Consider the following 23,712-nt stretch of genomic DNA (forward strand, 5'->3'; position numbering starts at 1 on the left):
TATTTATTTTTTCATATATTTATTTCACTGACAGACATGCGTTTCTAAGACGATTTGATTACATTGGAGACAAAAAAAAAAAAAACGAAGAAATGAATTTTATTTACACAGAACAGGAAGAAATAATGAGAAAAGAATGAATTTGATACGACAAACCTTGTTTCTAGAAATCAAGGAATTCTTAAAGGGAATGGGCATAGAATAAAGAATTTCTAATTCCACAAATTATTATTATTTTTCAAACCCTTTCCCTAGAGGAATTCCTTCTTTACTTTAATATTTCTGAAGTTTCTACTGCTAGAAAATTAGAATTATATTCACAAAAAAAAAACACTACTTTAAAGAACAATTCTTTTCTAGAGAAGAAAATGTTACAAGATGGATAATAAATTTTGCGGTATGCGTGTATATATATCCTCGAAACTCTTGAGAGAAAATTAAAGTGAACGTTACAAAAAAAAATCTTTTTTCTTCTCCCCCAAAATATGGAAATCTTGTTTGTTGTAAGCAGGGGGGGAAAATAAATAAGAAAAGAGAGAAAAAAAAATCTTAAAAGAAGGGGTGGGAGAAATACAAAAATAAATACGTAAAATTAAAAAAAAAAGAATTTCAAATAACATGTTGACATGTTACGAACGTTGAAATGAAAATTTCATTAATGAAAAACAACTAGAAAGTGGGGGAGAATGAAAAACAAAAGATTTACAGTCAAGAAGCGAAGTATTTTAATTATAGCAATTAAGCCTTCTAACATTCTCGATTATGAATTCAAAAAAAATTGTATTCTTTAAAATGTATATATATTAAAAATTATTATTGTTTTTTTTTTTAAATTATCTTGAGGTTACGTAATGAGAAATTCTCATAAAATTCTTAAGAACTCTTCAAACACAAATCGAATCACTTAAAGCCGTTAAAACATTTTCTTTTTGAAAAGCGTTACACACCATGTTCTTCATACCTTATGAATACTTTGCAAAGAAAAAAAACGTTCTTCAATGTCGTTTTCTTTATTATAGGTATTTTTATTTCAACCTTTCGCAATACGTGGGCCATTTAGAAATACTGCTCTCATGTCATAAAACAGCTCGGTAGGTCACAAATGGAACGAAAGCAGTACGTTGCACACCCCAGTTTTGACCGAAAAAGGGGGGTCTAAAATACAGTCGAACACCGATTTAAGGCCACCATACTGTTCCGGATAATGTCTCTCATAAGTCCTTGAAATAAACAGAGGATGAAACAATGAAACAAAATGCGGGACGTCACAGATTTATTTCACAAAACAGCTATTTACACGTATTTAGGAGCAGAGATTCTGACGGAACGCGACCTACAAATAGAGTGCGATCGACAAATAAGATATCTCATCTTCCCGATAAAATTTCAACAACTGAAGATAGAGTACCGTTTTAGTGGCGCCACTTATGTAAGCCTTCTGTAATAATTTCGACGCTTCGGGTGACATCTTTACACTTCTTCTTTGGCAGCATAGCATCGCTAGACGTGCCAAGTTCGTTGTTAATTTGGTGAGATTTGCAGAGAAATGGATTAATAATTATTTACAGGCAAAAGAAATGACATAGTATACATGTTAAATAATGAATATTTACATAATTTTCGTAACAATATAGTTCTCAGAATTCGAACGTAATGACGAGTTCAGCATTGTATCCAATTTTCGGTTCAACGAGTATTTTCCACGAAATTTTCTGGGAATATATCGTGGTTTGACTGTTTTTTTGAACATATACCGTAATTCCTGGAATGAGCGCAGGCGTTTAAAAAAAACCTTGGTATGATGACCCACTAAAGAATCAACGCGCGCGTAACGGACCCGCTACAACAGTGGGTCACAAATCTGGGGGGCGCCCTTTGACATTCTTAAGAAACCACGGGTGAAAATTAAGCAAATGGGTAACTGTGGCACGTAACTGAGAAGGCCACACAGACCTGTAAAAAAAACCCCACACGTGCAGCATCCAAGTAAAATTTGGCTGCCTAAAAAGTGACTACTTTTATAGAGCCCGGCAGAACCACTCGCGCAAGAGAAGGGTTTGCGAGTATGTAGCCCTGCAGGGTTCCCGGCAAAATCTACTTGATCATTTCTCTGACCGAAATTCCCAAAGAAAAAAAAACATGAATCAAAAATCCCCTTTTGCCAAATGTTTTTTCTAGTTCATTCATAGAGATAGTGTAGCCCTGGCTGATACAAGGGGGACTACAAGAAAACAGAATTGTCAAAAAAAGGTGTCATGAGTGCCAAAAGCTGCCACAACGTGTAAAGGTTATGAACACTGCTATAAGATATAGTCATATCCCGTTATAACGAACATCTGAGTTTGCGACCTCTGATATACTGTATACACATTGAGATCTCTGGTCCATTATATAATATTACCAACTTTGGGAAACACTAATACACAGTACAGGGTTCCCAATGCGAGTCGATATCCCCGTTAAAAAGTCTCGGCACACAGAGCAAGAGACCTACAACGGCACATATCTCTCTCTCTCATCTCTCAAAAAGTTAAAAAAAGACCAAAAATTTTCCTGACTATCCTTGAAAAAAACTAAAAAATTTCCTTCACTTTCTTTGACCAAAACTCAGAAATTTCAGACTTTTCCTGACCATGTTTTATTTCACTGTCTTTGCAGGTCGCTAGGAACCCTGCAATATATCTGGTATACCAATACACATATTTAATTGATAGCATAACTTTTCTCCTATATTTTAAAAAAAAATCTCGAAGCTATATTTATTAAAATACATTTCACATGCGAAACCAATCCTGAATTTGTGAATTGAAATATTTTATCGCAGCAATATTTTGTGCAGACTATAAGGACTGTGAGGATCCACTCCACTCCGTTCAATTCATTCAGTATTCATTCAAGGATCCATGAAATATTGAGTCCCCAAGTTGAGTATGCATATGAAACTTCTAAAAAAGGAGAGAGATTTTCACATTGCTTCCGAAGAAAAAGAAAATATCTTTTCATTTTTATAGCCAAACAAACTTCTACGATATGCATAATGAATTGAAACGCATATCTTGAGACAAATATGGAAAATAAAACTGTTGAATATGCATATTTTATTAAAGGAGGGGGGAAAAAATCAGAATAAGAAATTGGGGAAGGCATGCGTTAAGAAATAGGAAGAGAAATTCCGTATACATTTGCATTAAATTTCGAGAGGATGTGACCAAACAGAATGAGCGTCTCACGCTGGTGTAAATAGGATTCGTCTTGAGAGGATCCTCCCTCATTCCTTTGTATATTCCGATGATTTTTGTTTCCTAAGGGAAGTGATACTTGGTGATTTTAGCTTAGTTACGTCACAGAAATAATAAAACTCCATGACGGTTTTAATGATCAATGACATGACTAGAGCCCGAAAGATCAGGCAAAATGCTACGAATGCCTTTTTTTTTTTTGCTTATTTTCACATTTTTTCTTGCAAAAATGCCTTTTTTGAATTTTATCTGCCGTAAACGGAACAAACGAAAACTTTTTATTGACATACATATTGGTGCCAGTCATGGTGGAAAATTACAAAAAGTACAGGGCGATTATAATTAAAGTTCCCGTATGTGCTTCTCCGAATACAGCTAAATTTTCAGAATATCTTAAACCATGGGAAGAGAGATTTATGCAATTAAAAAATAGTTGAAATTTTGCCCACCAGGTGAAATACCAAAGAGCAAGAAGCATAAGTGGTGCTTTTTTATTCAATTTTCCTTTTTTCCATGGTCCACATAGCGTATATACCAAATTTCGCTGGAATATGCCCACCAGAACGGGCGCTTCATAGGTCTTAGTAGTGCCCGGTATACTGAAACTCTTCAGACTTCTGTTGCGTCCGTTCTGGTGGACGCATTCCATTAAAACTTGGTACATATACGTTTTATGAACCATGGTAAAAAAGCGCCACTTTTTTACCGGGTGGCCAAAAGTTTAACTATTTTTACAAAAAGATATTTAGCAGAGGGTAATCTCGGCAGGATATTGAAATGGGAATTAAAAGCAAAGCTGTTATCTCTTGAGGATGGTCTGATTTTATCAAGGTCTTGATTATACGTAATGTCTTAGTACTGTGTGATAACAGAAGTTATTACGTTTGGAAGTAAGAAGAGGTAAGGAAAGTTCCCATACATCGGGGCAACCTAGCTTATAAAGAGTTGGTCGCCAATTAGAGGAATTCGAGAGTGTTCAAAAACAAAAGTTTTGATAATCTATTCCGGTCCATTTTCTATAGCGTCACATTTTTCCCCCTTGCCGTAAATGCCTATTTCGATATTGTTTTTAAATTAATTGGTGACTTTTATTGACCATATTCTGTAAAACTTCTGTATATTTCCAACGGTGAGAACTTCAAATAAAATAATTTTTCTTTTTAAAATCCTCAACCCAAAGAATAAATTCTTAGCAAACCCCGCTCTCTTGCCCCCGCACAAATAGGCGTAAATGCCTGAGAGATCGGAAAATTAGTGCTAGGCATAGAAGTTGCAAAAGGCTTCATCTCGGCTGTACATAGGCTTTCAGATTCACAGCCGTCGAATCAACATACAGTCGAATTCGCATGAAGATTGTAAGATTCTAGACCAAAATAATCCATGTTTTAGAAAAGCTAAGAATAAATTTAGAAAGTTTGTTTCTCTTCGCGTGCTTTACATAACATGTATTGCACAGCATTGTAGATGAATTATTGACCGATGACTAGCCCAATAACCCATCAATTGAGACGCCATGACTCGAACAAGTCGAAGATGACACGGAATCTATGGTATTTGGATTTTGTTTCTTACACCATAACCAAATGCACTGCAAACAAATACGACAAGTTATTTTAGATGTGCATAAAAATGACCTTCAGAATTCAAGATCTTTTTTTTAAATCGATGCGAACTGATCGAATACAAAGCTCGATATTTGAAAATTTTCAGAAAAAGCATGTCGTTATCATGGAAATGTTCAAATCATTCCCATATGTGAAAACGCTTTAGTTTTTATACATTATAATATATTCCTTAATTTCAGCTAGTGCTATTTTTCGTCAAAAAATTACATATTAGCCTAAGTATTCGATTAAATCGAACTCCGACCTAACCTTGAAGGACCACAAAACGTTTTTTCTTGGCATAATAATAATCAACTTGCTCATAAAGCGCATAATAAATATTATTGAAACGGTGGATTCAATGGGAGTGCAAGTCAATTTTTTTAGAGAGCTTTTTGAAACCTTAATATTGTAACTTTTTTTTAGTGTAACGTTTCCTTCTTTCCTTTAATTTCAAATGCCTTTTTAGTGCGTACTTTACGCATTTTCATTTTTTATTGCCATTCTGCGTGCCTATTTTGACCAGTTTTTTTAGTACCTAAACTTCCAGGCTCAACTGATGACACTATGGGATTTCACAAAAAAAAAACCTTCATAGAACCCAGTTACGACATCCCCATCCGTAAATTCAACAGCTGCGAGCCATCTCTTTGATGCAGCTTTTCTTATTGAACCAGGAATATAATCCTTGTCTTTACAAAACGGGGGTATTAAGAAAAACAAACTGTATAAGTTAACGCAGCTGGAACTCTTGGATAGGCATGTCTCCCAAGACATCCCGAGACATGCCTATCCAAGATTATCTGAAGGATTATCACCTGATTACCGAAGTACGTGGTAATTCAGAATGAATGACACAAAAACAAAACATGCCTGTTTCTGTTGTATGCAATTTCAGTAGATCCATCTTATAACGTGTTGTTGTTGTTTTTTTAATAAACATCTTGAAAAACGTTGTTAGCATGAAACGCTTTAAACGGGAAATCTAGGTGAGGGAGTTGGGGCAATGAAAATATGTCGTACTAAGCGGTAAAACGTTCTAAATGGGAGAACGTCATAAGCGGGACCAACTGAAATTCATTTCTCTCGCATTAACATAATGTGAGAGATGGGTAAAGTCAACTCTCCAAGTTTCAGTTTCATTTGACGACACTGAAAAGCTACCATTTAAATATCCTCCAGAAGAGCTGCAAATTTTTATTCATCGATTTACAGATATTTATTAATCAAACATCTATTATTCTATTAATCTATTAACACATCTACTAACATCTATTAATCTATTATTTAATATTACGATTTATTTGATCATATTTACAGATTACTCAAGGGACGTGTGACACAGATCCAGAGCACTCGAAAGTGGCCCGTGGTGCAGCTTCATATCACTCAAGTTAATCGCGGCACAGTTCCAGATCACTCAAGTGGCCCACGACACATTTCCACTTGACTTAAGTGGGCCCGCGGCGCATTAACGGCCGTATTCACCAACACAGTTTCAACTGCAATCGCAGGTGAAAGGATTCAAGATCGAAACGGATTGGTTAAATTAAGGATTTTAACCAATCCGTGTCGATCGCTGATCGTTTAACCTGCGATTGCAGTTGAAACTGTGTTGCCGTTAAAGATCACTTAAGCGGCCCAAGAACACATTTCTAGATCACTCAAGTCGCCAGCGACAAGATTTGAAACTAATGAAATGGCTCGCGCTCTCTAACGGCTGAGCACCCTTACCCTGATTGTAACGGAATTTTAACTTCGTGTGTAGTATTTGATTGCATTTGGTTATACTTTGCGTATTTAAAATGGATCGAAAAAGTGCACCTAAGTATAACAACAAAATTCCATGGAACCTTCAATCTCATCGTCATAACCGAGTTTCACTGTCACTCCATAAAAGTTTGCGTAAAAAACAAAAGCACAACTTACTCGTAGAAATAGTAATCGTACAACTGCGGGTGCATCACTGAAGTACTAGAGCACGTATCCATGTGATGTCGGAGCAAAAACTTAATCCCATGATTCTTAAACATCGATCCGATTCATCACGTATCCATCGTCTATCAAGGTATCTATAATGGCCGCACACTCACTCACACACACACACACAACATGCATCCGGAGAATGAAGAACGGATGTCACAATAACATTTTCCACAGCCTAGAAATTCGTCTTTCCTTAGCAGCAGCAGCAGCGTCGGTAGGTACCAACCATCACGCGGTTAGGCGAGCGTCTGACTGACTTTGACTGAACGAACATCCAAGTGGGGAGAGAAATATCCAACCGCAGAGCAGCGGCTCTCCCAGCAACTCGAACCCGAGTGATAATATTAAAAAAAAATATATAAGGGAGGGGGGGTCCCAGATTGTAAAAAAAAAAAAGCAAGGGGGAAAACAGCCTCATACATACATGCATGCATGCAGTCACGAGCCAGGTGTCCTTGACCCCTGTTTCCCTAGCATACACGCTGGGGGGGAGGGGGCGGAGAAGAAGTACCTTAAGAAAAGTGTGGGGGCCACCCCAATTATATATTTTCCCCTCTTACCTAAAGGAGGGATTTAAAAAGATGCACACACCTGAAGCAAAAAGATAGGTTGATCAAAGAAAAAGAGGGCGAGGGATATACTTATGCTGGATTGGCGGTTCGTAGAAAGGAATAACCACTAGTGCAGGTATTTGTGAACTTCGCGAACTAAGTAGGCCTACTCGTTATGATGATGATCATGATTGATATAATTTCCGAGACATTTTCGTGTACATTCCCCTGCGGAAGTCGATGAAAGTGATAAATACTCACGGGGAACTAAGAAATGATAGTCCAAGAATTGCCAGGCGTGTTTCATTTTACTCATTATTTTGACTCGTGGAAGTTTTTTTTTCAACAGAATGGAATGTATTTGGATTGGCATATTTTGATTCATTTTGCGCTCAAACTGGCAAAATGATTTCACAAAAAAAATTATAGCTCCCAATTACTTATTACCCCCCATGAATTTATTGTAATTATAACAAAATTATATCCCCCTTCATTAAAATGTTTTATTAATATAAGTTTGAAGTCGTAAAGGAAGCGTCTCCAACACTGCTGGCAATAAAGGTTGAAACACTAATAGATGCGATAGAAACACAAGATAACAATGGAGGTTGAAACAATGTTCATGATAACAACAGAGGTTGAAACAATGTTTATGATAACAATGGAGGAGGAACATTTTTAGAGAGATAAACAGATACACAAGATAATAACAGAGGTTGAAACACTGATAGATGAAAAAAAATAAACACACACAAGTAAAAAGGGAGGTTGAACACCAATTCCAGGGAAACAAGATAACAATGGAGAGACAAGCACTGATAGATAAAAATAGAAACACAAGCACTGATAGATAAAAATAGAAACACAAGCACTGATAGATAAAAATAGAAACACAAGCACTGATAGATAAAAATAGAAACACAAGATAACAACAGAAGAAAAAACGCAGATAGATGAAAACAGAAACACAAGATTACAATGGAGGTTGAAACACTGATACATGCAAGAAGAAACACAAGATAACAATACAGGTTTAAACACTGATAGATAAAAACAGAAATACTGGCAGATGAAAACAGAAACCCTAGCAGATGAAAACAGAAACACTAGCAGATGAAAACAGAAATACCACAAGATAACAATGGAGGTTGAAACAATGTTAAAGCAAACCACAGTTTGAAACAATGATAAGCCAAAAATAGATTAAAACAATGCTACAGCCAACAATAGAGATTGAACAATGCTCAAATTAACAATGGTGCCTTAACCTCATCAAAAACGGATGCTGAAACGATATAGAAAATGACAATGGCTGCTTCAACAGTAGTCAAGGTAACAATAATGGCTTCAACATACGGTCGAATCCTGTTTTTTAACGAAATTCTTTTCTTTTCCCCCAGATACGTTTACATAGGAACAATGCAAAAATCTGGAATTCCTTTACAACGAAATTTCGTTATAACGAAGTGATTTCTCCGGTCTCTTGGAGTTCGTGATAACGGGATTCGACTGCATAACAATAACTCCAACACAACTGTAGATAACAATTCTCGCAGCAACAAAGCTGACGATAACAATAACAAAATCAAATTTCTGTATGTCTGTATGCGAATTTACATGTTCCTAATACAAATCTACCTTACAATCGTGGAATTTTGCATTTACACGTAACGGGATTCGACACGTGTACGATGGACTACTTCAAAATTTTGTCAGACATCGGTAAATGTGATCAAATCGGCATTTCTTTTTACAAAACGTGGCCAAGGACCCGTGTTGTTACCATTCCTTAATATTTCATTATTGGTGAACGCAATTTGTATGCGCGGATTATACGATGGCATTCTTTTCACAAAGTAATGAAATTCTCATCTTCGGATTATAAGCAGAAATTTACACTCGTCTTATACGTAACGTATATATGGGATAAAAATTGTGAAATGTTTCAAGATTTCGAAAACGAAACAGCACATCTGAAGAACATTTAAGAAAAATAATTACAAGAGGAAACTACTCGAGACGTTTCCGGTTAATGTGTTGTTTCCACTTACTAAGAAAAACCGTTGATTTCACGTTCATTTACTTCACAAGTACTTGCTCGATGTTTCCTTACTCGGGGTCGATATCATTCTCAAGTCTCTTGGAGAACGTTCCGAACAAAGTTGAACTGGATACACAAAGGGTGTCATTGCATAAAGCCCATAAAATAACATCAACTGTTAAGGAAGGTAAGAGAAAGATGAGCAATTTCTCTCTCTCACACACAAATAATAATAGCAGGAAAACAAAAAAAAATGAGCCACAAATGGAAAAAAAGTACAAAGATGGAATAAAAGAAACACCAAATAACCATGGCCAAGGTCTTTCAACGTCACAGAATTATATAAATCGCTTTCCAACTTGACAAATTCACAACGGAATCATTTACAAACAATACTCCGGGGAAGATAGACGAAGGAGAAAAAATCATATCTTAACAGAAAAATAAGAAAGATAAAGAAGTGTCACAAGAGAGAAGAAAAAAAAAATAAAAGCGTAACTGACAATATATATGTGTATATATATATACACACACACACAAGCCAGACGCTGCCAATCCATCCAAGAGGTGAGTACACTTTCGGCTATTTGCATAGACAGCTGGTTTCTGGTCGATTGGCAGAGTTCCAGGGTCTTGGCATAAGTCCAACAACACACACACACACACACACAAAATAATAAAAGTGACAGCCAACAAGCGGGAAATAAGAAAAAAATCCCGGCACGAGAAACAAACAGGGTGCATTTTCACTCCGACGATTACACACAGATCGTTTAAGTTCTCGTCTTCCCACGATTTCCATATCCAAGTAATTAATTAGCATCAGTGATTACCGGTTTCACGGTTTCTCTCTTTTTTTACCATCTTCCTGGGATAAGTTCGTCCGTATCATACCCGGAACGGCACTTTAATACGCGGGGGGTTTTTTTTTCTTTGTTGGTTTTTTTACTGCAGTATCAAGAACGTAAGAATTTACGACAGGAAACAATGTACATTCACTTTTTTCCAATGTTCTAATCAAACTGGGAGAGGCAGGCTGTCCAAAGTAGGGAACGAGATGCACTACACCGAATTCCCAAACTTTTTAAAGTGCGTCCCGCCTTATCACGACGAATCGTGTGTCCCGTTTTTCCGGGACATTTTTAATTTTTCGCTGATATAGAATTTTGGAATCAAAAGATTCTTTCTGAACTCACCCAGATTTTTGATTTTTTTTTTTTTCGAAAATAAATATCTTATTTGGACGTTTTTCATTTTGGAGAATTTCTCGCGATCCCCTCCGCCCCAGTTCATTAATAGGACCCACACTTCGGGAATCATTGCACTACGCGCAACAGCCACAAAAATAAGTCAAACATTGATCCCAGCAATGTGTCGATTAGCGGCATCCAGTTTGTATTTCTATTAAAATACTCTCTCGCTACCAGGATTAAGATCATCCTAGGAAGCATCCTAGAAAGTGATCATTAGGGCAGGGCAGGAGAAATCGCAAAAAAATCTAGGTGCAAAAAAAAATTTTTACCCTAAGGGAAGGTTCAAAATAATGCTTCTTTTGTGACTTTTGATCCTCTTTCAGGTGTTGACAGATATGCTTTGCTACAAAATTCCAAACATTTTGTGCTACTCTCAACCTGCAATCTAGTAACTACACAAAGAAATTTTTTGGGCGCCTATAGCAATTCTACCTGGCACCTGGGATTTGCCAAGCCCTGCGCTAGGGCAAAGGTTTTTATGACCAAACAACTGCTTGAAAATGCTCCATAAAAATTATGCCCTAAAAACCTAAATATAAAATTAATTTTAGGAAAATAATATACAAATGAGAGGAATATTAATGCAATTAAAACTGCTTTAAACCGTCAGCTGTTGCTTGAAATAAAGGTTTTCAATTTATCAACTGCCAAATCTATAGGCATCTCGTAAAATCATTACATAGGCCTAGCACAACTTTTTTTTTTTTAATTATTTTAGTTTCTACACCAAACTGAAATTTTATATATTTCCTAAAGACATATTCCCGTACGGGGGGATGGAGAAGAGAGAAGAGGACTTAAAAATACAAATTTATCTAGAACTTGATGCTAAAATGGGAGTATGGGCGAACCTACTGAAGGCAAACTTGCTCAATATAATTGTCGCTTAATACGAATTGAATATTTTTTACGTTGGGCACAATCAATTCACTGTTTTGTTGGTTAATAAAGATGATTCCGAAGTGTTACGCTAACACGATAACACAAAAATTCAAAGCGGACATTGGTGCATGAGCTACAGTGAAACCTTCCCTAACGAACACTACCCGTTCACGGACACTTTTCGGGGATTCCCGGTCTCGTGGAATAGGGATTCAAAATATATTTCACTCCCCGTTAGCAGACACTCCCAATAGCAACAGTACTTTAATTTTTTTTTTTCTCCAAACTCTAATTTATTGATTTTCGGTGATAAACGAAGAATTTATCACATTCCACAAGATCATGTCCCAAGCTCTTGTCGGTAAATATGATAAATCGTCAATTAATTACTTACTTAACTGAACATGACTATGGTCTAAGATCAGGCATCTTCAACCCGTTACTCGCGTTCATCCACAGCGCTCGATACTCGTGTTGGATTTCGTGCTCGCGAGCACTTGATCAACGTTCCAATCAAAACACCTTGTACAAATTGCTTTCGAATGTCGAACTTGACGAAAGGGTGCTCTTCTTTTGATGATGGATACAGGCAGTGCTCTCGACTAGAGAAAGGTTAAAGATCTCTGTCTAAGATTATGAATTCGAATATTGGTTTTGTTTGTTGATACCTTTTGAAGATTAAACATTCACTTAATTTTTAATTTAGTTTTTATTGCAAAATATTTGTAGTGCGCGTATCATGTACGGGTAAAAATAATTAATTGGTTTAATAAAGAGATGACAACATGAGAACTTTTTTTTATGGAGACCATTGCTGATTGCGCATAACCGCCGGCGTATCACTTTGACGGTAATTAAAATGTATAGGAAGCAAATACAAAAGTCATACAAACGAGATTCCGCTGTATCATAACTCCCCATTAGCAGACTCCCCGCTAGCGGGCAAAATTTGTCCCACGGGTGTTCGTCATCGAAAGGTTGTACTGTACTCGATTGAGTGGTGAAATTTTCCATGGGAGGACGAAGAAAATTTATGTTGCTCACACCTATTTTCTAAGAAATAATTTATAGTTTCTCTGCCTATCAATTTTGATTTCCTTTTTAAATTTTGCAAAATATAGTTTCCGAAACTTCAGCAAAAGAGCTTCCATGTGCGACTTGTATGGTGTCACCGAATGCAAGGTCGCGATGATAAAAACAATAAGGCATATAACTATTTTTTTCTAGTGAACTAAGAAATGAAGCATTTAGGTCATACAGAGTTACCTCATTAACGAGATGGGACGAGTATAAGAAAAATAACAGGAAACACCTGCCGTGAACCTCAGACAGGCCCCAAACGAAGAAAAAAACATTATGACTTCTTATATTTTTTCCACTTAGAAAAAATTATTATCAAAGAGAAAGAAACTACTACATAAGCCCCCATTCAAGAAGAATCAGAAGACCGATTTCGTTTAAATGTGGTTATCTTGAACCAGGTGCGACCCTATACTATGGTTTAGGTTCGAATTATAGCTCGTATTTACGTATAAAGTAAAATTCCATTCATTGAACTCCATTCAACCATTTTAAAGTTCTGTGTGTGTGTGTCTGCTTGTAATCATTTCGACCTTTTGCAGGGTTCAAAGCAAAATATGCTTGATCATTTTTCCCTGACTTTCTCCTGACCAAAACTGAAAAACTGCCCCGTCTTTCCCTGAAAAAACTCGAAAATTGCCTTGACTTTCTCTGACCAAAACACAAATATTGGCTCGACATTCCTTGAAAAAAGCTCAGAAATCGCCCTGACTTTCCCTGGCCAAAACGCAAATATTAGCCTGACAAAAGCTCAGAAATTGCCCCGGCCTTCCCTGACAAAAGCTCAGAAATTGCCCCGGCCTTCCCTGACAAAAGCTCAGAAATTGCCCCGGCCTTCCCTGACAAAAGCTCAGAAATTGCCCCGACCTTCCCTGACCAAAACTCAAATATTATCCCGACTTTCCCTGATCAAAACTCTTAATATTAGCCCGACTTTCCCTGACAAAAGCTCAGAAATTGCCCCGACCTTCCCTGACCAAAACTCAAATATTATCCCGACTTTCCCTGATCAAAACTCTTAATATTAGCCCGACTTTCCCTGACAAAAGCTCAGAAATTGCCCTGACTTCCTCTGACCAAAACTGTCGAAGAAAGAAATATTATTATTAGAAATCTTTCCCCTCCATGTTTTTTCAGGTTTCAGTTCTTGCCTCCTCATCCAATTTTGCCCTCAGTTTAATCGAATATTAGCATATGTCCCTGATATTTTGGTAAAAATATTTCTCAGACTTAGTTCAGCGATTTTTCTCGATTCAACAAATAAAAATTTCAGCCCTATCAGGTTCGTTCAATCAGGATACGACTGAGCGTATAATAGACCAATGTTCTTGAAATTTTAACAAAAAACATTAGACCGGACCGGTGAAAATAGCGGGACGATTTCGCGAACCTGCTGAAATGGAAGGAAAGTGTTTGTGGCCCGGCAAAATATACATAAATAGAAGAGATAACTTAAAGACCGGTAATAAATAAATAGGAAAAAATAATCGGCGTAACCGGCTAAACAAAACAAATAGGAAAATTTCTTCCTCTTCTACTTCTTTTCCCAACGTGTGGTTAGGTTGCCATATTTATCGCCGATTCGTCAAATAGAGATCATCCAAATTCGCTACCAATCGCTTGTGAGCGGAGGAATTAAAATGTGTACAGGACTTCGTGGCCACCTTGTACTCGTATTTCACGCGCCGGCGGGTAATTCTTACACACACCAGCGTTTGAAGAGCGGTGTTATAGATGTTTCTAAAATCAAAAATACATATTCTCTAATCGCGATTAGTCTCAGTCGCAAATTCTTAAAATGACGAGAAAATAAAAAATAAGACACACGCACACAAAGAGAAGAAAAGCTAGAGCTATTTCTCTTTCTTCCATTGATTATATAACCAAGCTAAATTAAACAAGAGTTCTACGTCGAGAAATCTGTCTAGATCGCCGTCGGTTATAATCGATAAATATCACGGTGTTATCTTTATACATTGTATATAAAACGGCACTAAAAACAGAATTATTCTCAGTTGAAACATATTTCGCTTTTTTTATTTATTTCTATAGGTGTAGTCTCTCTCTCTCTCTTGTAAGTGCTCAAGGCGTCATCTTTAGAAGAGACATAAAGAGAGCGGAGAGGAGGTGATATCGAATGTCTGCTGTCAAAAGGAAGTCTCTCATGATTAGCTCAATTACAGCAATTACGGCAGCAGCAAAAGTGGACGCCAAAAAAGAAAAGAAAGGAAAATGGCGCACGCTCAAAAATAGAGATAAAAAGACGAGATTATATAAAACTTCCAGCCGATAAATATATTCCCATTCGTTATTTTACTTTGTTGTGCACGATTTACGGATGTATTGGCAGAATAAAATACCGTATTTCTCGAAATAAAGAGCCTTATTCTTTTCAAGTAGGTCTAACTGGGACCCAAACAGTAAACATTTTAGTTAGTGATAGAACGAATAGTTGGTTACTATTCGGTATTCGACCCATTTGCGGAATATTCGGTTCGGCCGAATATCATCTGTACATCAAACTAATTTTTAAAAAATTATATTAATTTTGAGGTGAATCAACGCCTCAGCTTACGAAATTTTTGGATGACAAAATTTTTTTTTTTTTCTTCGACGTTTTCCTGCCTCTGCTAACGAATGTGGATTCGGCTAACGAACATTTCAGTTGATATGGATGCATCAGCTATCATAAAACAGCTACGGCGTGAACTACATTTGTGCGCAAATCAAAATGAATCCAATGAATAACAGTCACTTGAGCCAGATTAATATTTTACCCACTTCAGAATCACTTCCTAGAAACCCTTCTCTTTCGGAGAGATTTTGAACCATTTGATGTACAACGAAATAAGGTAAGCGAAAACGCATTTTAAAAGAAGCCTTACAGACTTGAATGACTTCAGTGCATACAGCAGTTTTTAATACCAAACTGAACAATCAGGACATTCTAGGAACTCATTTTTTCCATCTGCATGTGTGTAAGAGAGAAATGAGCTGACTGTGTGTTAGCATACATAGCACAGTGTGTCTCAACCGCTGGGCCCTGACATCGGTTAAACCGGGCCGTGAGTGTGGTTCACCGTTTCATTTTTACCCATTTAGTTCACATTAGTTGTGTGTATAACCGGGCCTTCCATTCACAAAAAACAAACCAACCGGGCAACACTCTTCTAAAGAAGAGGGGCTCTTTAGAAGGTGTTGGCCGTGGGCTTCCAAAGGTTGAGAACCACTGACATAACACACCATATCACACACCTTCTTTTCCCCTTATGTCTCACAAACCTGACTGCATAGCGTACATACAAGTGTTTAAAAAAAAATACATTCATTGATTCTTTATCAAATATAATTGATTCTTCATTTGAAATTGATTGATTCTTTGAAATACAATATCATTATATCATCGTTAAATTTGATTGTCGAAGTATCAAAGCTACAAAAATCTTTCAATGCATAATACAAAAATTCAGTTTCAATCAAAAACACCAGTTTTCATTTATAATTGTAATAAATTTTAAGAAAATTGATATATTCGGCAGCCGAATCATATTCGGTATTCGGCCAAATCACTATTCGTCCCATCGCTAATTTCAGTAAGCTTCTTACCCACGGATATCCTTAAAAACAGTAATTATGCCGATAACCTCATTTTTATTACTTTTGCAATACTTTTCTAAGGCCGTGATTACACTATAAAAGTTTTATAAAAGTTCGTTTATAAAACTTGAAAAATGCAACCAATAGGCGGATCAGTTGAGTTCGTTCGAATGTAACAGATGTGTTTATTGGTTACATTTTTCAAGTTTCATAAAATAATTTTATCAAAGTGTAATGTCAGCCTAAGAGATTCCATGGTTTTTCAAACCAAAATTTTAATGAAAAGCAAAAAAATAAATAAATTATTGAAATTTGGGTTCAAGTAACAAACCCCCAGGGAAAATCTCGTTTTCACGAACACTTTTCTAATCTCCCAAATAACTTTACATAGGAACAATGCTAGGTGACCTGGAATTCCTTTGTAACGAAATTTCGTTTTAACGAAGTGATTCCTCTGGTGTCTTGGCGTTCGTTAGAACGGGATTCGACTGTATTAAACGCTTATATTAAAGTTCGGGCTATATATATATTAAACTTGATATACAGTCGAATCCCATTTTAACAAATACCGTTATAGCGAAAATCTCGTTTTAACGAACACTTTTCTAATCTCCCAAATAACTTTGCATAGGAACAATGCTAGGTGACCTGGAATTCCTTTGTAACGAAATTTCGTTTTAACGAAGTGATTCCTCTGGTGTCTTGGCGTTCGTTAGAACGGGATTCGACTGTATTAAACGCTTATATTAAAGTTCGGGCTATATATATATTAAACTTGAAATACAGTCGAATCCCATTTTAACAAATACCGTTATAGCGAAAATCCCGTTTTAACGAACACTTTTCTAATTCCCCAAATAAGTTTACATAGGAACAATGCTAGGTAACCTGCTGGAATTCCTTTGTAACGAAGTGATTCCTCCGGTCTCTTGGCGTTCGTTATAACGGGATTCGAATGTAGTAAAAACTTCTCATTTTTTCAAAAATTCGAAATTTTTTAGAACAGTCTTCCATGAATATCAGAGAAACGTGCAAAGAGAAGGAATCTCTCCATTCAAAAAAAAGAATTCAAGCCCTACACAACGGCATCACCTACCAGACCACATTTGAACCCAGGGTAGACGAAATCGAAATCCTTAAGGGGAATTGACCTTAAACGTTTGAACTCCTGCAGGTCACAACCGTCCAATACAACTAGGTAAGTACGAAAATAATAATAATAGACCTACACATACAACCACATATGGAGTACGGATTTTGCGCCTTGACATAACCCTACAAGTCATAACGGTGCATACATTAGTGTACAGTAACGTAATTCGGAAGAAAAAAAAAATTATAACTTTAAGCTAAAGCGGGTAGGCAGCTGGCGGCACAAAAGGGGTACAAAAAAAAAAAATCCAGCAGCCATAGGAAAAAGAGTTAGGGCCTACCTATGCATAGATTCATGCAATGTGTTGTGTTCTGGTAACGGGTTTTTACAGCTGTATGGTAGTACTTGGAGTTTTACAGGATGGAAAATAACAAAAAAAAATGCGGGAACTACATCTGGCAGTGGCCCAAAATTCCCTTTCTACCTTTAGCCCTTTTTTTTATAGTAACTTTTTTTTTCTATCTTACCATGGCCTTCAGTTCGTTCAATGACTGCTGCTGCTGCTGCTGCAGCCCAACCGCGGATACAGAGAGAAGAGCCGCATTTTATCGATTCGCCTTTTTCTTTCTCAATCGATTTTCCCTCCCCTTCCCTTCATCGATTTTTTTCCCATACACACACACACACCCTATCTTTCTCCGAACATACTATGCCAGGCAGCATGTGAATGCACAATTTTTTATTATTATTTATTCTTTGATGACCCTTTCGATGACGATAATCACGTTGCAGCTGATATTAATGGGCAGATTTAATTCGAGCGTGAGGCAGGGGAGAAAAGAGCAAAAAAAAAAAAAATGAAAGTAGACGTCGATGAGGCCGATAACTTGGTGAAGTGCCATCACTCGAGTGAAGGAAAAAATAAAAACACACAGAAGTGTATTATTATTATTTATAACACACTAACCAACACCTTTTATTAGGCCCAGACTTTGTCAAGTAATTGGTCAAATAAATTTATTATCTTGGGTTTATTACCTCGAGAATTTTTCAAACGTCACGCGGTGATATCGCGAATGGAATATGTCAATTGCCTTTGGTACATGAATCTGGTCTTTTGTTGAAATGTGGTTTTACATCTTGTGGTAATTCCTGAGGATTAAGTACTTAGAATTAGAATTGGGGCCTTTTTGTGTGTGTGATAAGTAAGTTGGAGTCTGAGGGCAACAAGAAAAGTTTTCGGAACTTATGACAGCAGGGCACGCCCAATGAAATCTGCTCGATCATTTTTCCTGACCGAATTGGAAACTTTCCCTGTGATTTTCCCTCAACACAATTCATAAAACTTCCCCGATCTCTGACAAAATCTCAAAAATTCCCCAGACCAAAATTTGAAAGTGTCCTTGACTCTCGGCGACCAAAACTAAAAAATTTCCACGACCACCTCTGACAAAAGCACAGAAATGCCCCCTGACTGTCCCACACAAATCAAAAAAAAAAATTTCCCTACTGCAAAACTTTCACAGACGGGAACTCAAAAACTTCCCTGACTTTTCGTGACCAAAACATGAAAATTTCATTGACTTTCCGTGACCAAAAATTTCTCTCACTGTCCCTAACCAAAACAAAAAAAAAATATCCGATTTTCCCCGACGAAATTTCCCCGACTTCATCTGACCAAAACTCAATAATTTCCCCGACTACCCCCCCCCCCACTATATACAGCTCAAAAACGTCCCATGACTTTCCCTGACCAAAACTCTCAAAAAACGACATGACATATACTTCAGAATTTCATCCTTTCCAAATGTTTTCCGGGCTTCAGAGTTTTTCCCCTTCTCAGAATATTCTCTTCCTTACTTCTATCAAATGTTTTAATATTGGAATCCTGCAGCGTGGCTTAAAAAAAGACGGGGGGGGGGGGGGTCACACCAAGTCTCAGAAAAGTCCGAAAAAGGATTTCAGACAGTTTTCCCGAAGTTGTTGGAACATTTCTTGTTCCCTAAGAAATGACCGATGCCAAAAAAAATCCATATTTTTCTAACCCTGCCTAAGACTAGCAATATAATTTATTTTCATCAAGTCCCAACCTACCCCCCCCCCCCCCACAATAACCCAGCTTATCAAAGCTAAATACAAATACAACGCCACAACAGGCAAATTGCCCAACGAGGTGGGTCACTTAAGAACATCATGGATCCCCGAGCCATTTTTTTGGAGGCCCTACCTACCACTGCCGCTACACCACACATGCACCCCATATGTATAACTATATTTTTTTTAACAGATACAGTTATACTCGGTTTAACATTAAGAAAATTCCAGGAACTGCGAAGTCATAGGTGTCGTTAAAAACGAAGTTGAGGTTTTAAAGATGAGGTTTCTATGAAACGCGTTTGGGTATCTATAATCAAAGATTTCTCTCTGTTCTGAGCTGTCTACAGCCGTAACTGTGCAACAGGAAGACGTGAAACTCTGAGAATGTCTTGAAGAAGTGACGCAGAGAATTTATGAAATGTATTCAGAGACAGAAAGTCTCCGAAATGCTTATGGTGCTCTGCTGATTCTACTGCTTCCACCTTATTAACAATACGTGCACCTCGTATAAACATTCCTCTTGGAAATTTCTAACGAATTGGTTATAAGCAGGCAGTGTTGCCAACAGTCAAAAAAATTTCCAACTAGATTCTTCATCAAAAACAACTAGAAACCGGGTCTAAACAACCGCAATTAATTTTAGTCATTATTTCGATGACCATGCGTCCCGTTTTTCTCAGGACATTCCCGCATTTTCAACGAAATTTAATAACAGACCACTGGTACATACTAAGTTTTTTGAAAAAGACTGGAAAAACAACTAAATGACCGAAAAAAGACTAGATCCAGTTGGAAAATAACTAAGTAGGCAACACTGCATGCAGGAACACGATGTGCGTGTGTATGCGTAGCGCTAAGGTATTTATACTATCAGTCTTGCATATTTTGAAGTGAAAATGGTAAATTACGATGCTGACTGGTTGGCCATCGTTTTTTATAAGAGGTTCGGAAAAACACAAAATCAGTGTTTTAAAAAGTGCGGTTAGTTGACGTTATTCTCTATGGCCGTGATTGGGGCCCCAGGACCCACAAGGGAGGGGGGGGATATAACTTTTACCGGGGGGGGGGGGCAATTTGATTTTTTTAAGGGAGCAATAATGAGTTATGAAAATTCATATTTGATGGAAAAAATTACTTTTCAGAATTAATGAAAAATTCATATTTAGTGGGAAAATAATTTTCGAATTATAATGAAAATCCACATTTGATGAAAAAATAATTTCCGAATTAAATAAATATTCATATCCAATGAAAAAAAAATCGCAAATTAATGAAATACCCTATTGTAATGAGGAAGTAATTGAATTATAAATGAAAATTTTCATATTTGAAGGAAAAGTGATCTCAGTATAAGTAAAATTCTTCAATAATTTAGGGCTCCGTTGGGTCCAACCGTTAAGACGCTACTGCTAGAATCAAGATACCAACCAAACACAGCATGACATATTGGCCATTAGGCTTCATGGAATATCCCTCCCCCACTATCTTCAAAGGTTGAAAACTCATGCTTTAGACCAGGTTATAGAGCTTGAGCTTGCTTTAGACATTTTGGGCTTCCTGAAAGCGGATTCCGAAGGGGGGGGGAGAGAGAGAGAGAGAGCACGCAGGCTAATTTAAGGTTGCAAGTGAGCCCAGAGAGAATCTCTCCAAAGAAATTTCGAGTTTTTTTAACCTTTAAAAATTTCCAAATTCACAGAAATAGATTAAAACAGCATATAAAGAACTTTTTTTTTCTTTCAATTTCCGATCATCTTGGGCAGCACATCCCCCCCCCCTCCGCCTCCAAGTGTGTGTGTTTTATAGGGGGGGGGGGGCATCAGGGTTTTAAAAGAAGCTGCGTGTGACATGGCGGAAAAAGGTTGGGAAACACCGCTACACTATGGGGAACAGCTCAGGACGATCGTTTATTGACGTTATAGCGGAGGTGCCGTGATAACCGAGTTTGGTTGTACTATCACTACTTACTACTTTAACCGAACAAACACCTCGCACACATTCTTCTGAGGAATTTCTAAAGAATCGGTACATGTTGAAACGTGTTACGTGAATGTATGCGTATGCATGGCACTAACGTATTTATGTTGTTAGAGTTGTGCTTGTTTTTTGTCCTCACCAGTGTGTCTACCCATCTGTGTTCCCTATTTCGAAGTAAAGATGGTAGATGCTTGAACTTTCATGTTATGTAGGTATCACCTGCTCTTAGCGGAGAGACTTTTTCAGATGGGAGACCGCAGAAAACCAACTTCAGCCGACCACCACTGTGGGGGCAGTGGGGTTCGGTTGTAACTCCACAATCTATCTATCCATCTAATCTCGGTTATATGTCCAAGTTTGGTTGCACCACGAAATTTAGATAGATTGTTATACCTATTCGATCACCCATTCAAGAAATGTTGATGGTTACAGCCATTGAATGATATCCTACAAAAAAAAAAACGTCTGAATGCCTAGATGGCTTTTGTACTGATCGAAATAGATGTCTCTTCTTCCATTTCATTACAAAACAAAACAAAAAAAGACAGGATGGCGACCACCACGAGTGAGCAGCAAGCAGCAACTCTTTCCCTAAAGTACTCTGGCAGGCAGGCTCCTTCTTAGCAGGGATAGAAGAACAGCAATAAAACGTCTCCCAAGACAAGGAAGAACTCACAAAAAAACATCATCTGGTGGGTGGAGCTTCATCGAGACTTAACTTCACCTTTGGAGACCCCCCCCCCCCACTCGCCTGCAACTAAGAAGACTTCCTCTCCATTTTGGTTTCTTCATCATCCCTTCCCCTCATCCATTTTAGTCCTTTTCCATCAAGTCTCGGCGTGCCAGAGAAAGAGAGTTTTTCGGGGAACACACTCAGTCACTGCTAATAAAAGGAAATTGAAGGTGAACCTAATGAATAACAGGGAAAAACGTCCACCTTCATTTCACGGGAGGAACAATTTCCACGAGGCACTTACCACATTACCCTAATTGTGCAAACAGGGAAAACAAACTCTGGCAACGAAAGGAAATGAGTATAAATACATATTGGTTAAGGCAACTCACAAGAGTAAGTTTCAAACAGCCCACCACGACCCCTTTGTTCCCGCAATAGAGACGCCGAAGCAATTCCGCTCTCTCTCAATCTCTCAAATGCAAGTAAGATATAGGAGAAATAGAGAAGGACACACACTGTAGGGTCAGGGGGATAAAGCAGAGGCTACAGCTTATTTCCTCTTCCCCCCCCCCTCCAAATACGGCAGCAAAGGTTGCTAAGACGGTACCACTGCACGAGTGGCTAGGCAACGTCCAAAAAGGATTCCGGAATTTCAGACCCCAAATCCAGTAATTGCCTAGGAACTAGGAGAAAGAAGAAGAAAAGGAGGATTTATGTGAAATGCCCCTGAGGACCCCACTGCTAAAAGCTCGGGTTCCTGCTGCTTTTTGGCCTGGGGAGAATGGGCCGGGGGAGGAGAATTCCCAATGGGTTTTCCTTGGACAAGTTTCTGCTGCAGCCACGGAACTACTGCAATACTTCCACTACAGCAAACACGCGAAATAGGAAGAAAGTCCGACCACATCTCTCTTCTACAAATAGTTCATCCGTGATGGAACGCTTCCCCACCCACACACGTGATATTGGTTCTTTGCGAACGACTGACCGAATAGTCTGGTGGTCTCGGTGTTGCGGGAATGGCCCTTAGGACGTAATATATGACTCTTATTTGAGGAACAGAAACATTGAAGAGAATATTGAGAACAGCGAAGCCATAAAAACCCAGCTAGTGCCTGATAAATAAGCCCATTATTGATACAATTGATCTAACCCTGACCTTACAACTTATTATGAGTAATCATTATCCAACTCTGCAATAGCTCAGCAATTATATACTGTACACATATGAAGGCACGTCTAAATACTATTACTCGCCCCGACTTTTTTCACCGCGTGTGTGCTTTTGCTATCCCTGTTTCTTCTCTTCTGTCCCCCCCCCCCCCCACGCAAAACCCGGTTCGACCGCAGTCTTAGCTATACAAAATCAAAGATATCTGCAACGCAAGCTCCTTGTTGAATTCCTCGTTGGCGGACCTTCTCAAGTTTGACGTTCATCCAGTGTATGTTGCTTGGCTTGCGGTGAATTATTTGCAACAATCGACACATGGATGGGAAATCCCAGTGAACAAATTAATGGACACCTACATGGACACCGCTTAGCGTGCGCATGTAGACGAGCCTTAGGGGTCAAGGCTATAGTCTAAGATAATTTAGCATATAACTAATACTTTTAATCTAAGGCTGTAGTTATAGTGGAGCG

The 23,712-nt window shown here is 37.8% G+C and overlaps 1 protein-coding gene across 5 annotated transcripts in view; it reads right to left on the minus strand.

Moving 5' to 3' along the window:
• LOC149078373 (uncharacterized) overlaps window positions 1-23,712 on the minus strand; it is a 173,733-nt gene that overhangs the window by 73,806 nt on the left and 76,215 nt on the right. For 2 of the 5 annotated variants that reach the window (XM_089242024.1, XM_089242023.1), the window contains exon 1: window positions 6,773-7,066. The exons of the other annotated variants lie outside the window; for them this stretch is intronic. In XM_089242024.1, the coding sequence (XP_089098150.1) occupies window positions 6,773-6,876 (104 nt within the window). In that variant the 5' untranslated portion in view covers window positions 6,877-7,066. Of the gene's footprint in view, window positions 1-6,772; window positions 7,067-23,712 lie in introns of those variants that run through there. 5 annotated transcript variants of the gene reach the window in all.

This window comes from Pholcus phalangioides, unplaced genomic scaffold (assembly GCF_987345545.1).
Source record: "Pholcus phalangioides strain wild (caught in Gottingen) unplaced genomic scaffold, Ppha-v1.0 ptg000014l_1, whole genome shotgun sequence".
Lineage (NCBI taxonomy): Eukaryota > Metazoa > Arthropoda > Arachnida > Araneae > Pholcidae > Pholcus > Pholcus phalangioides.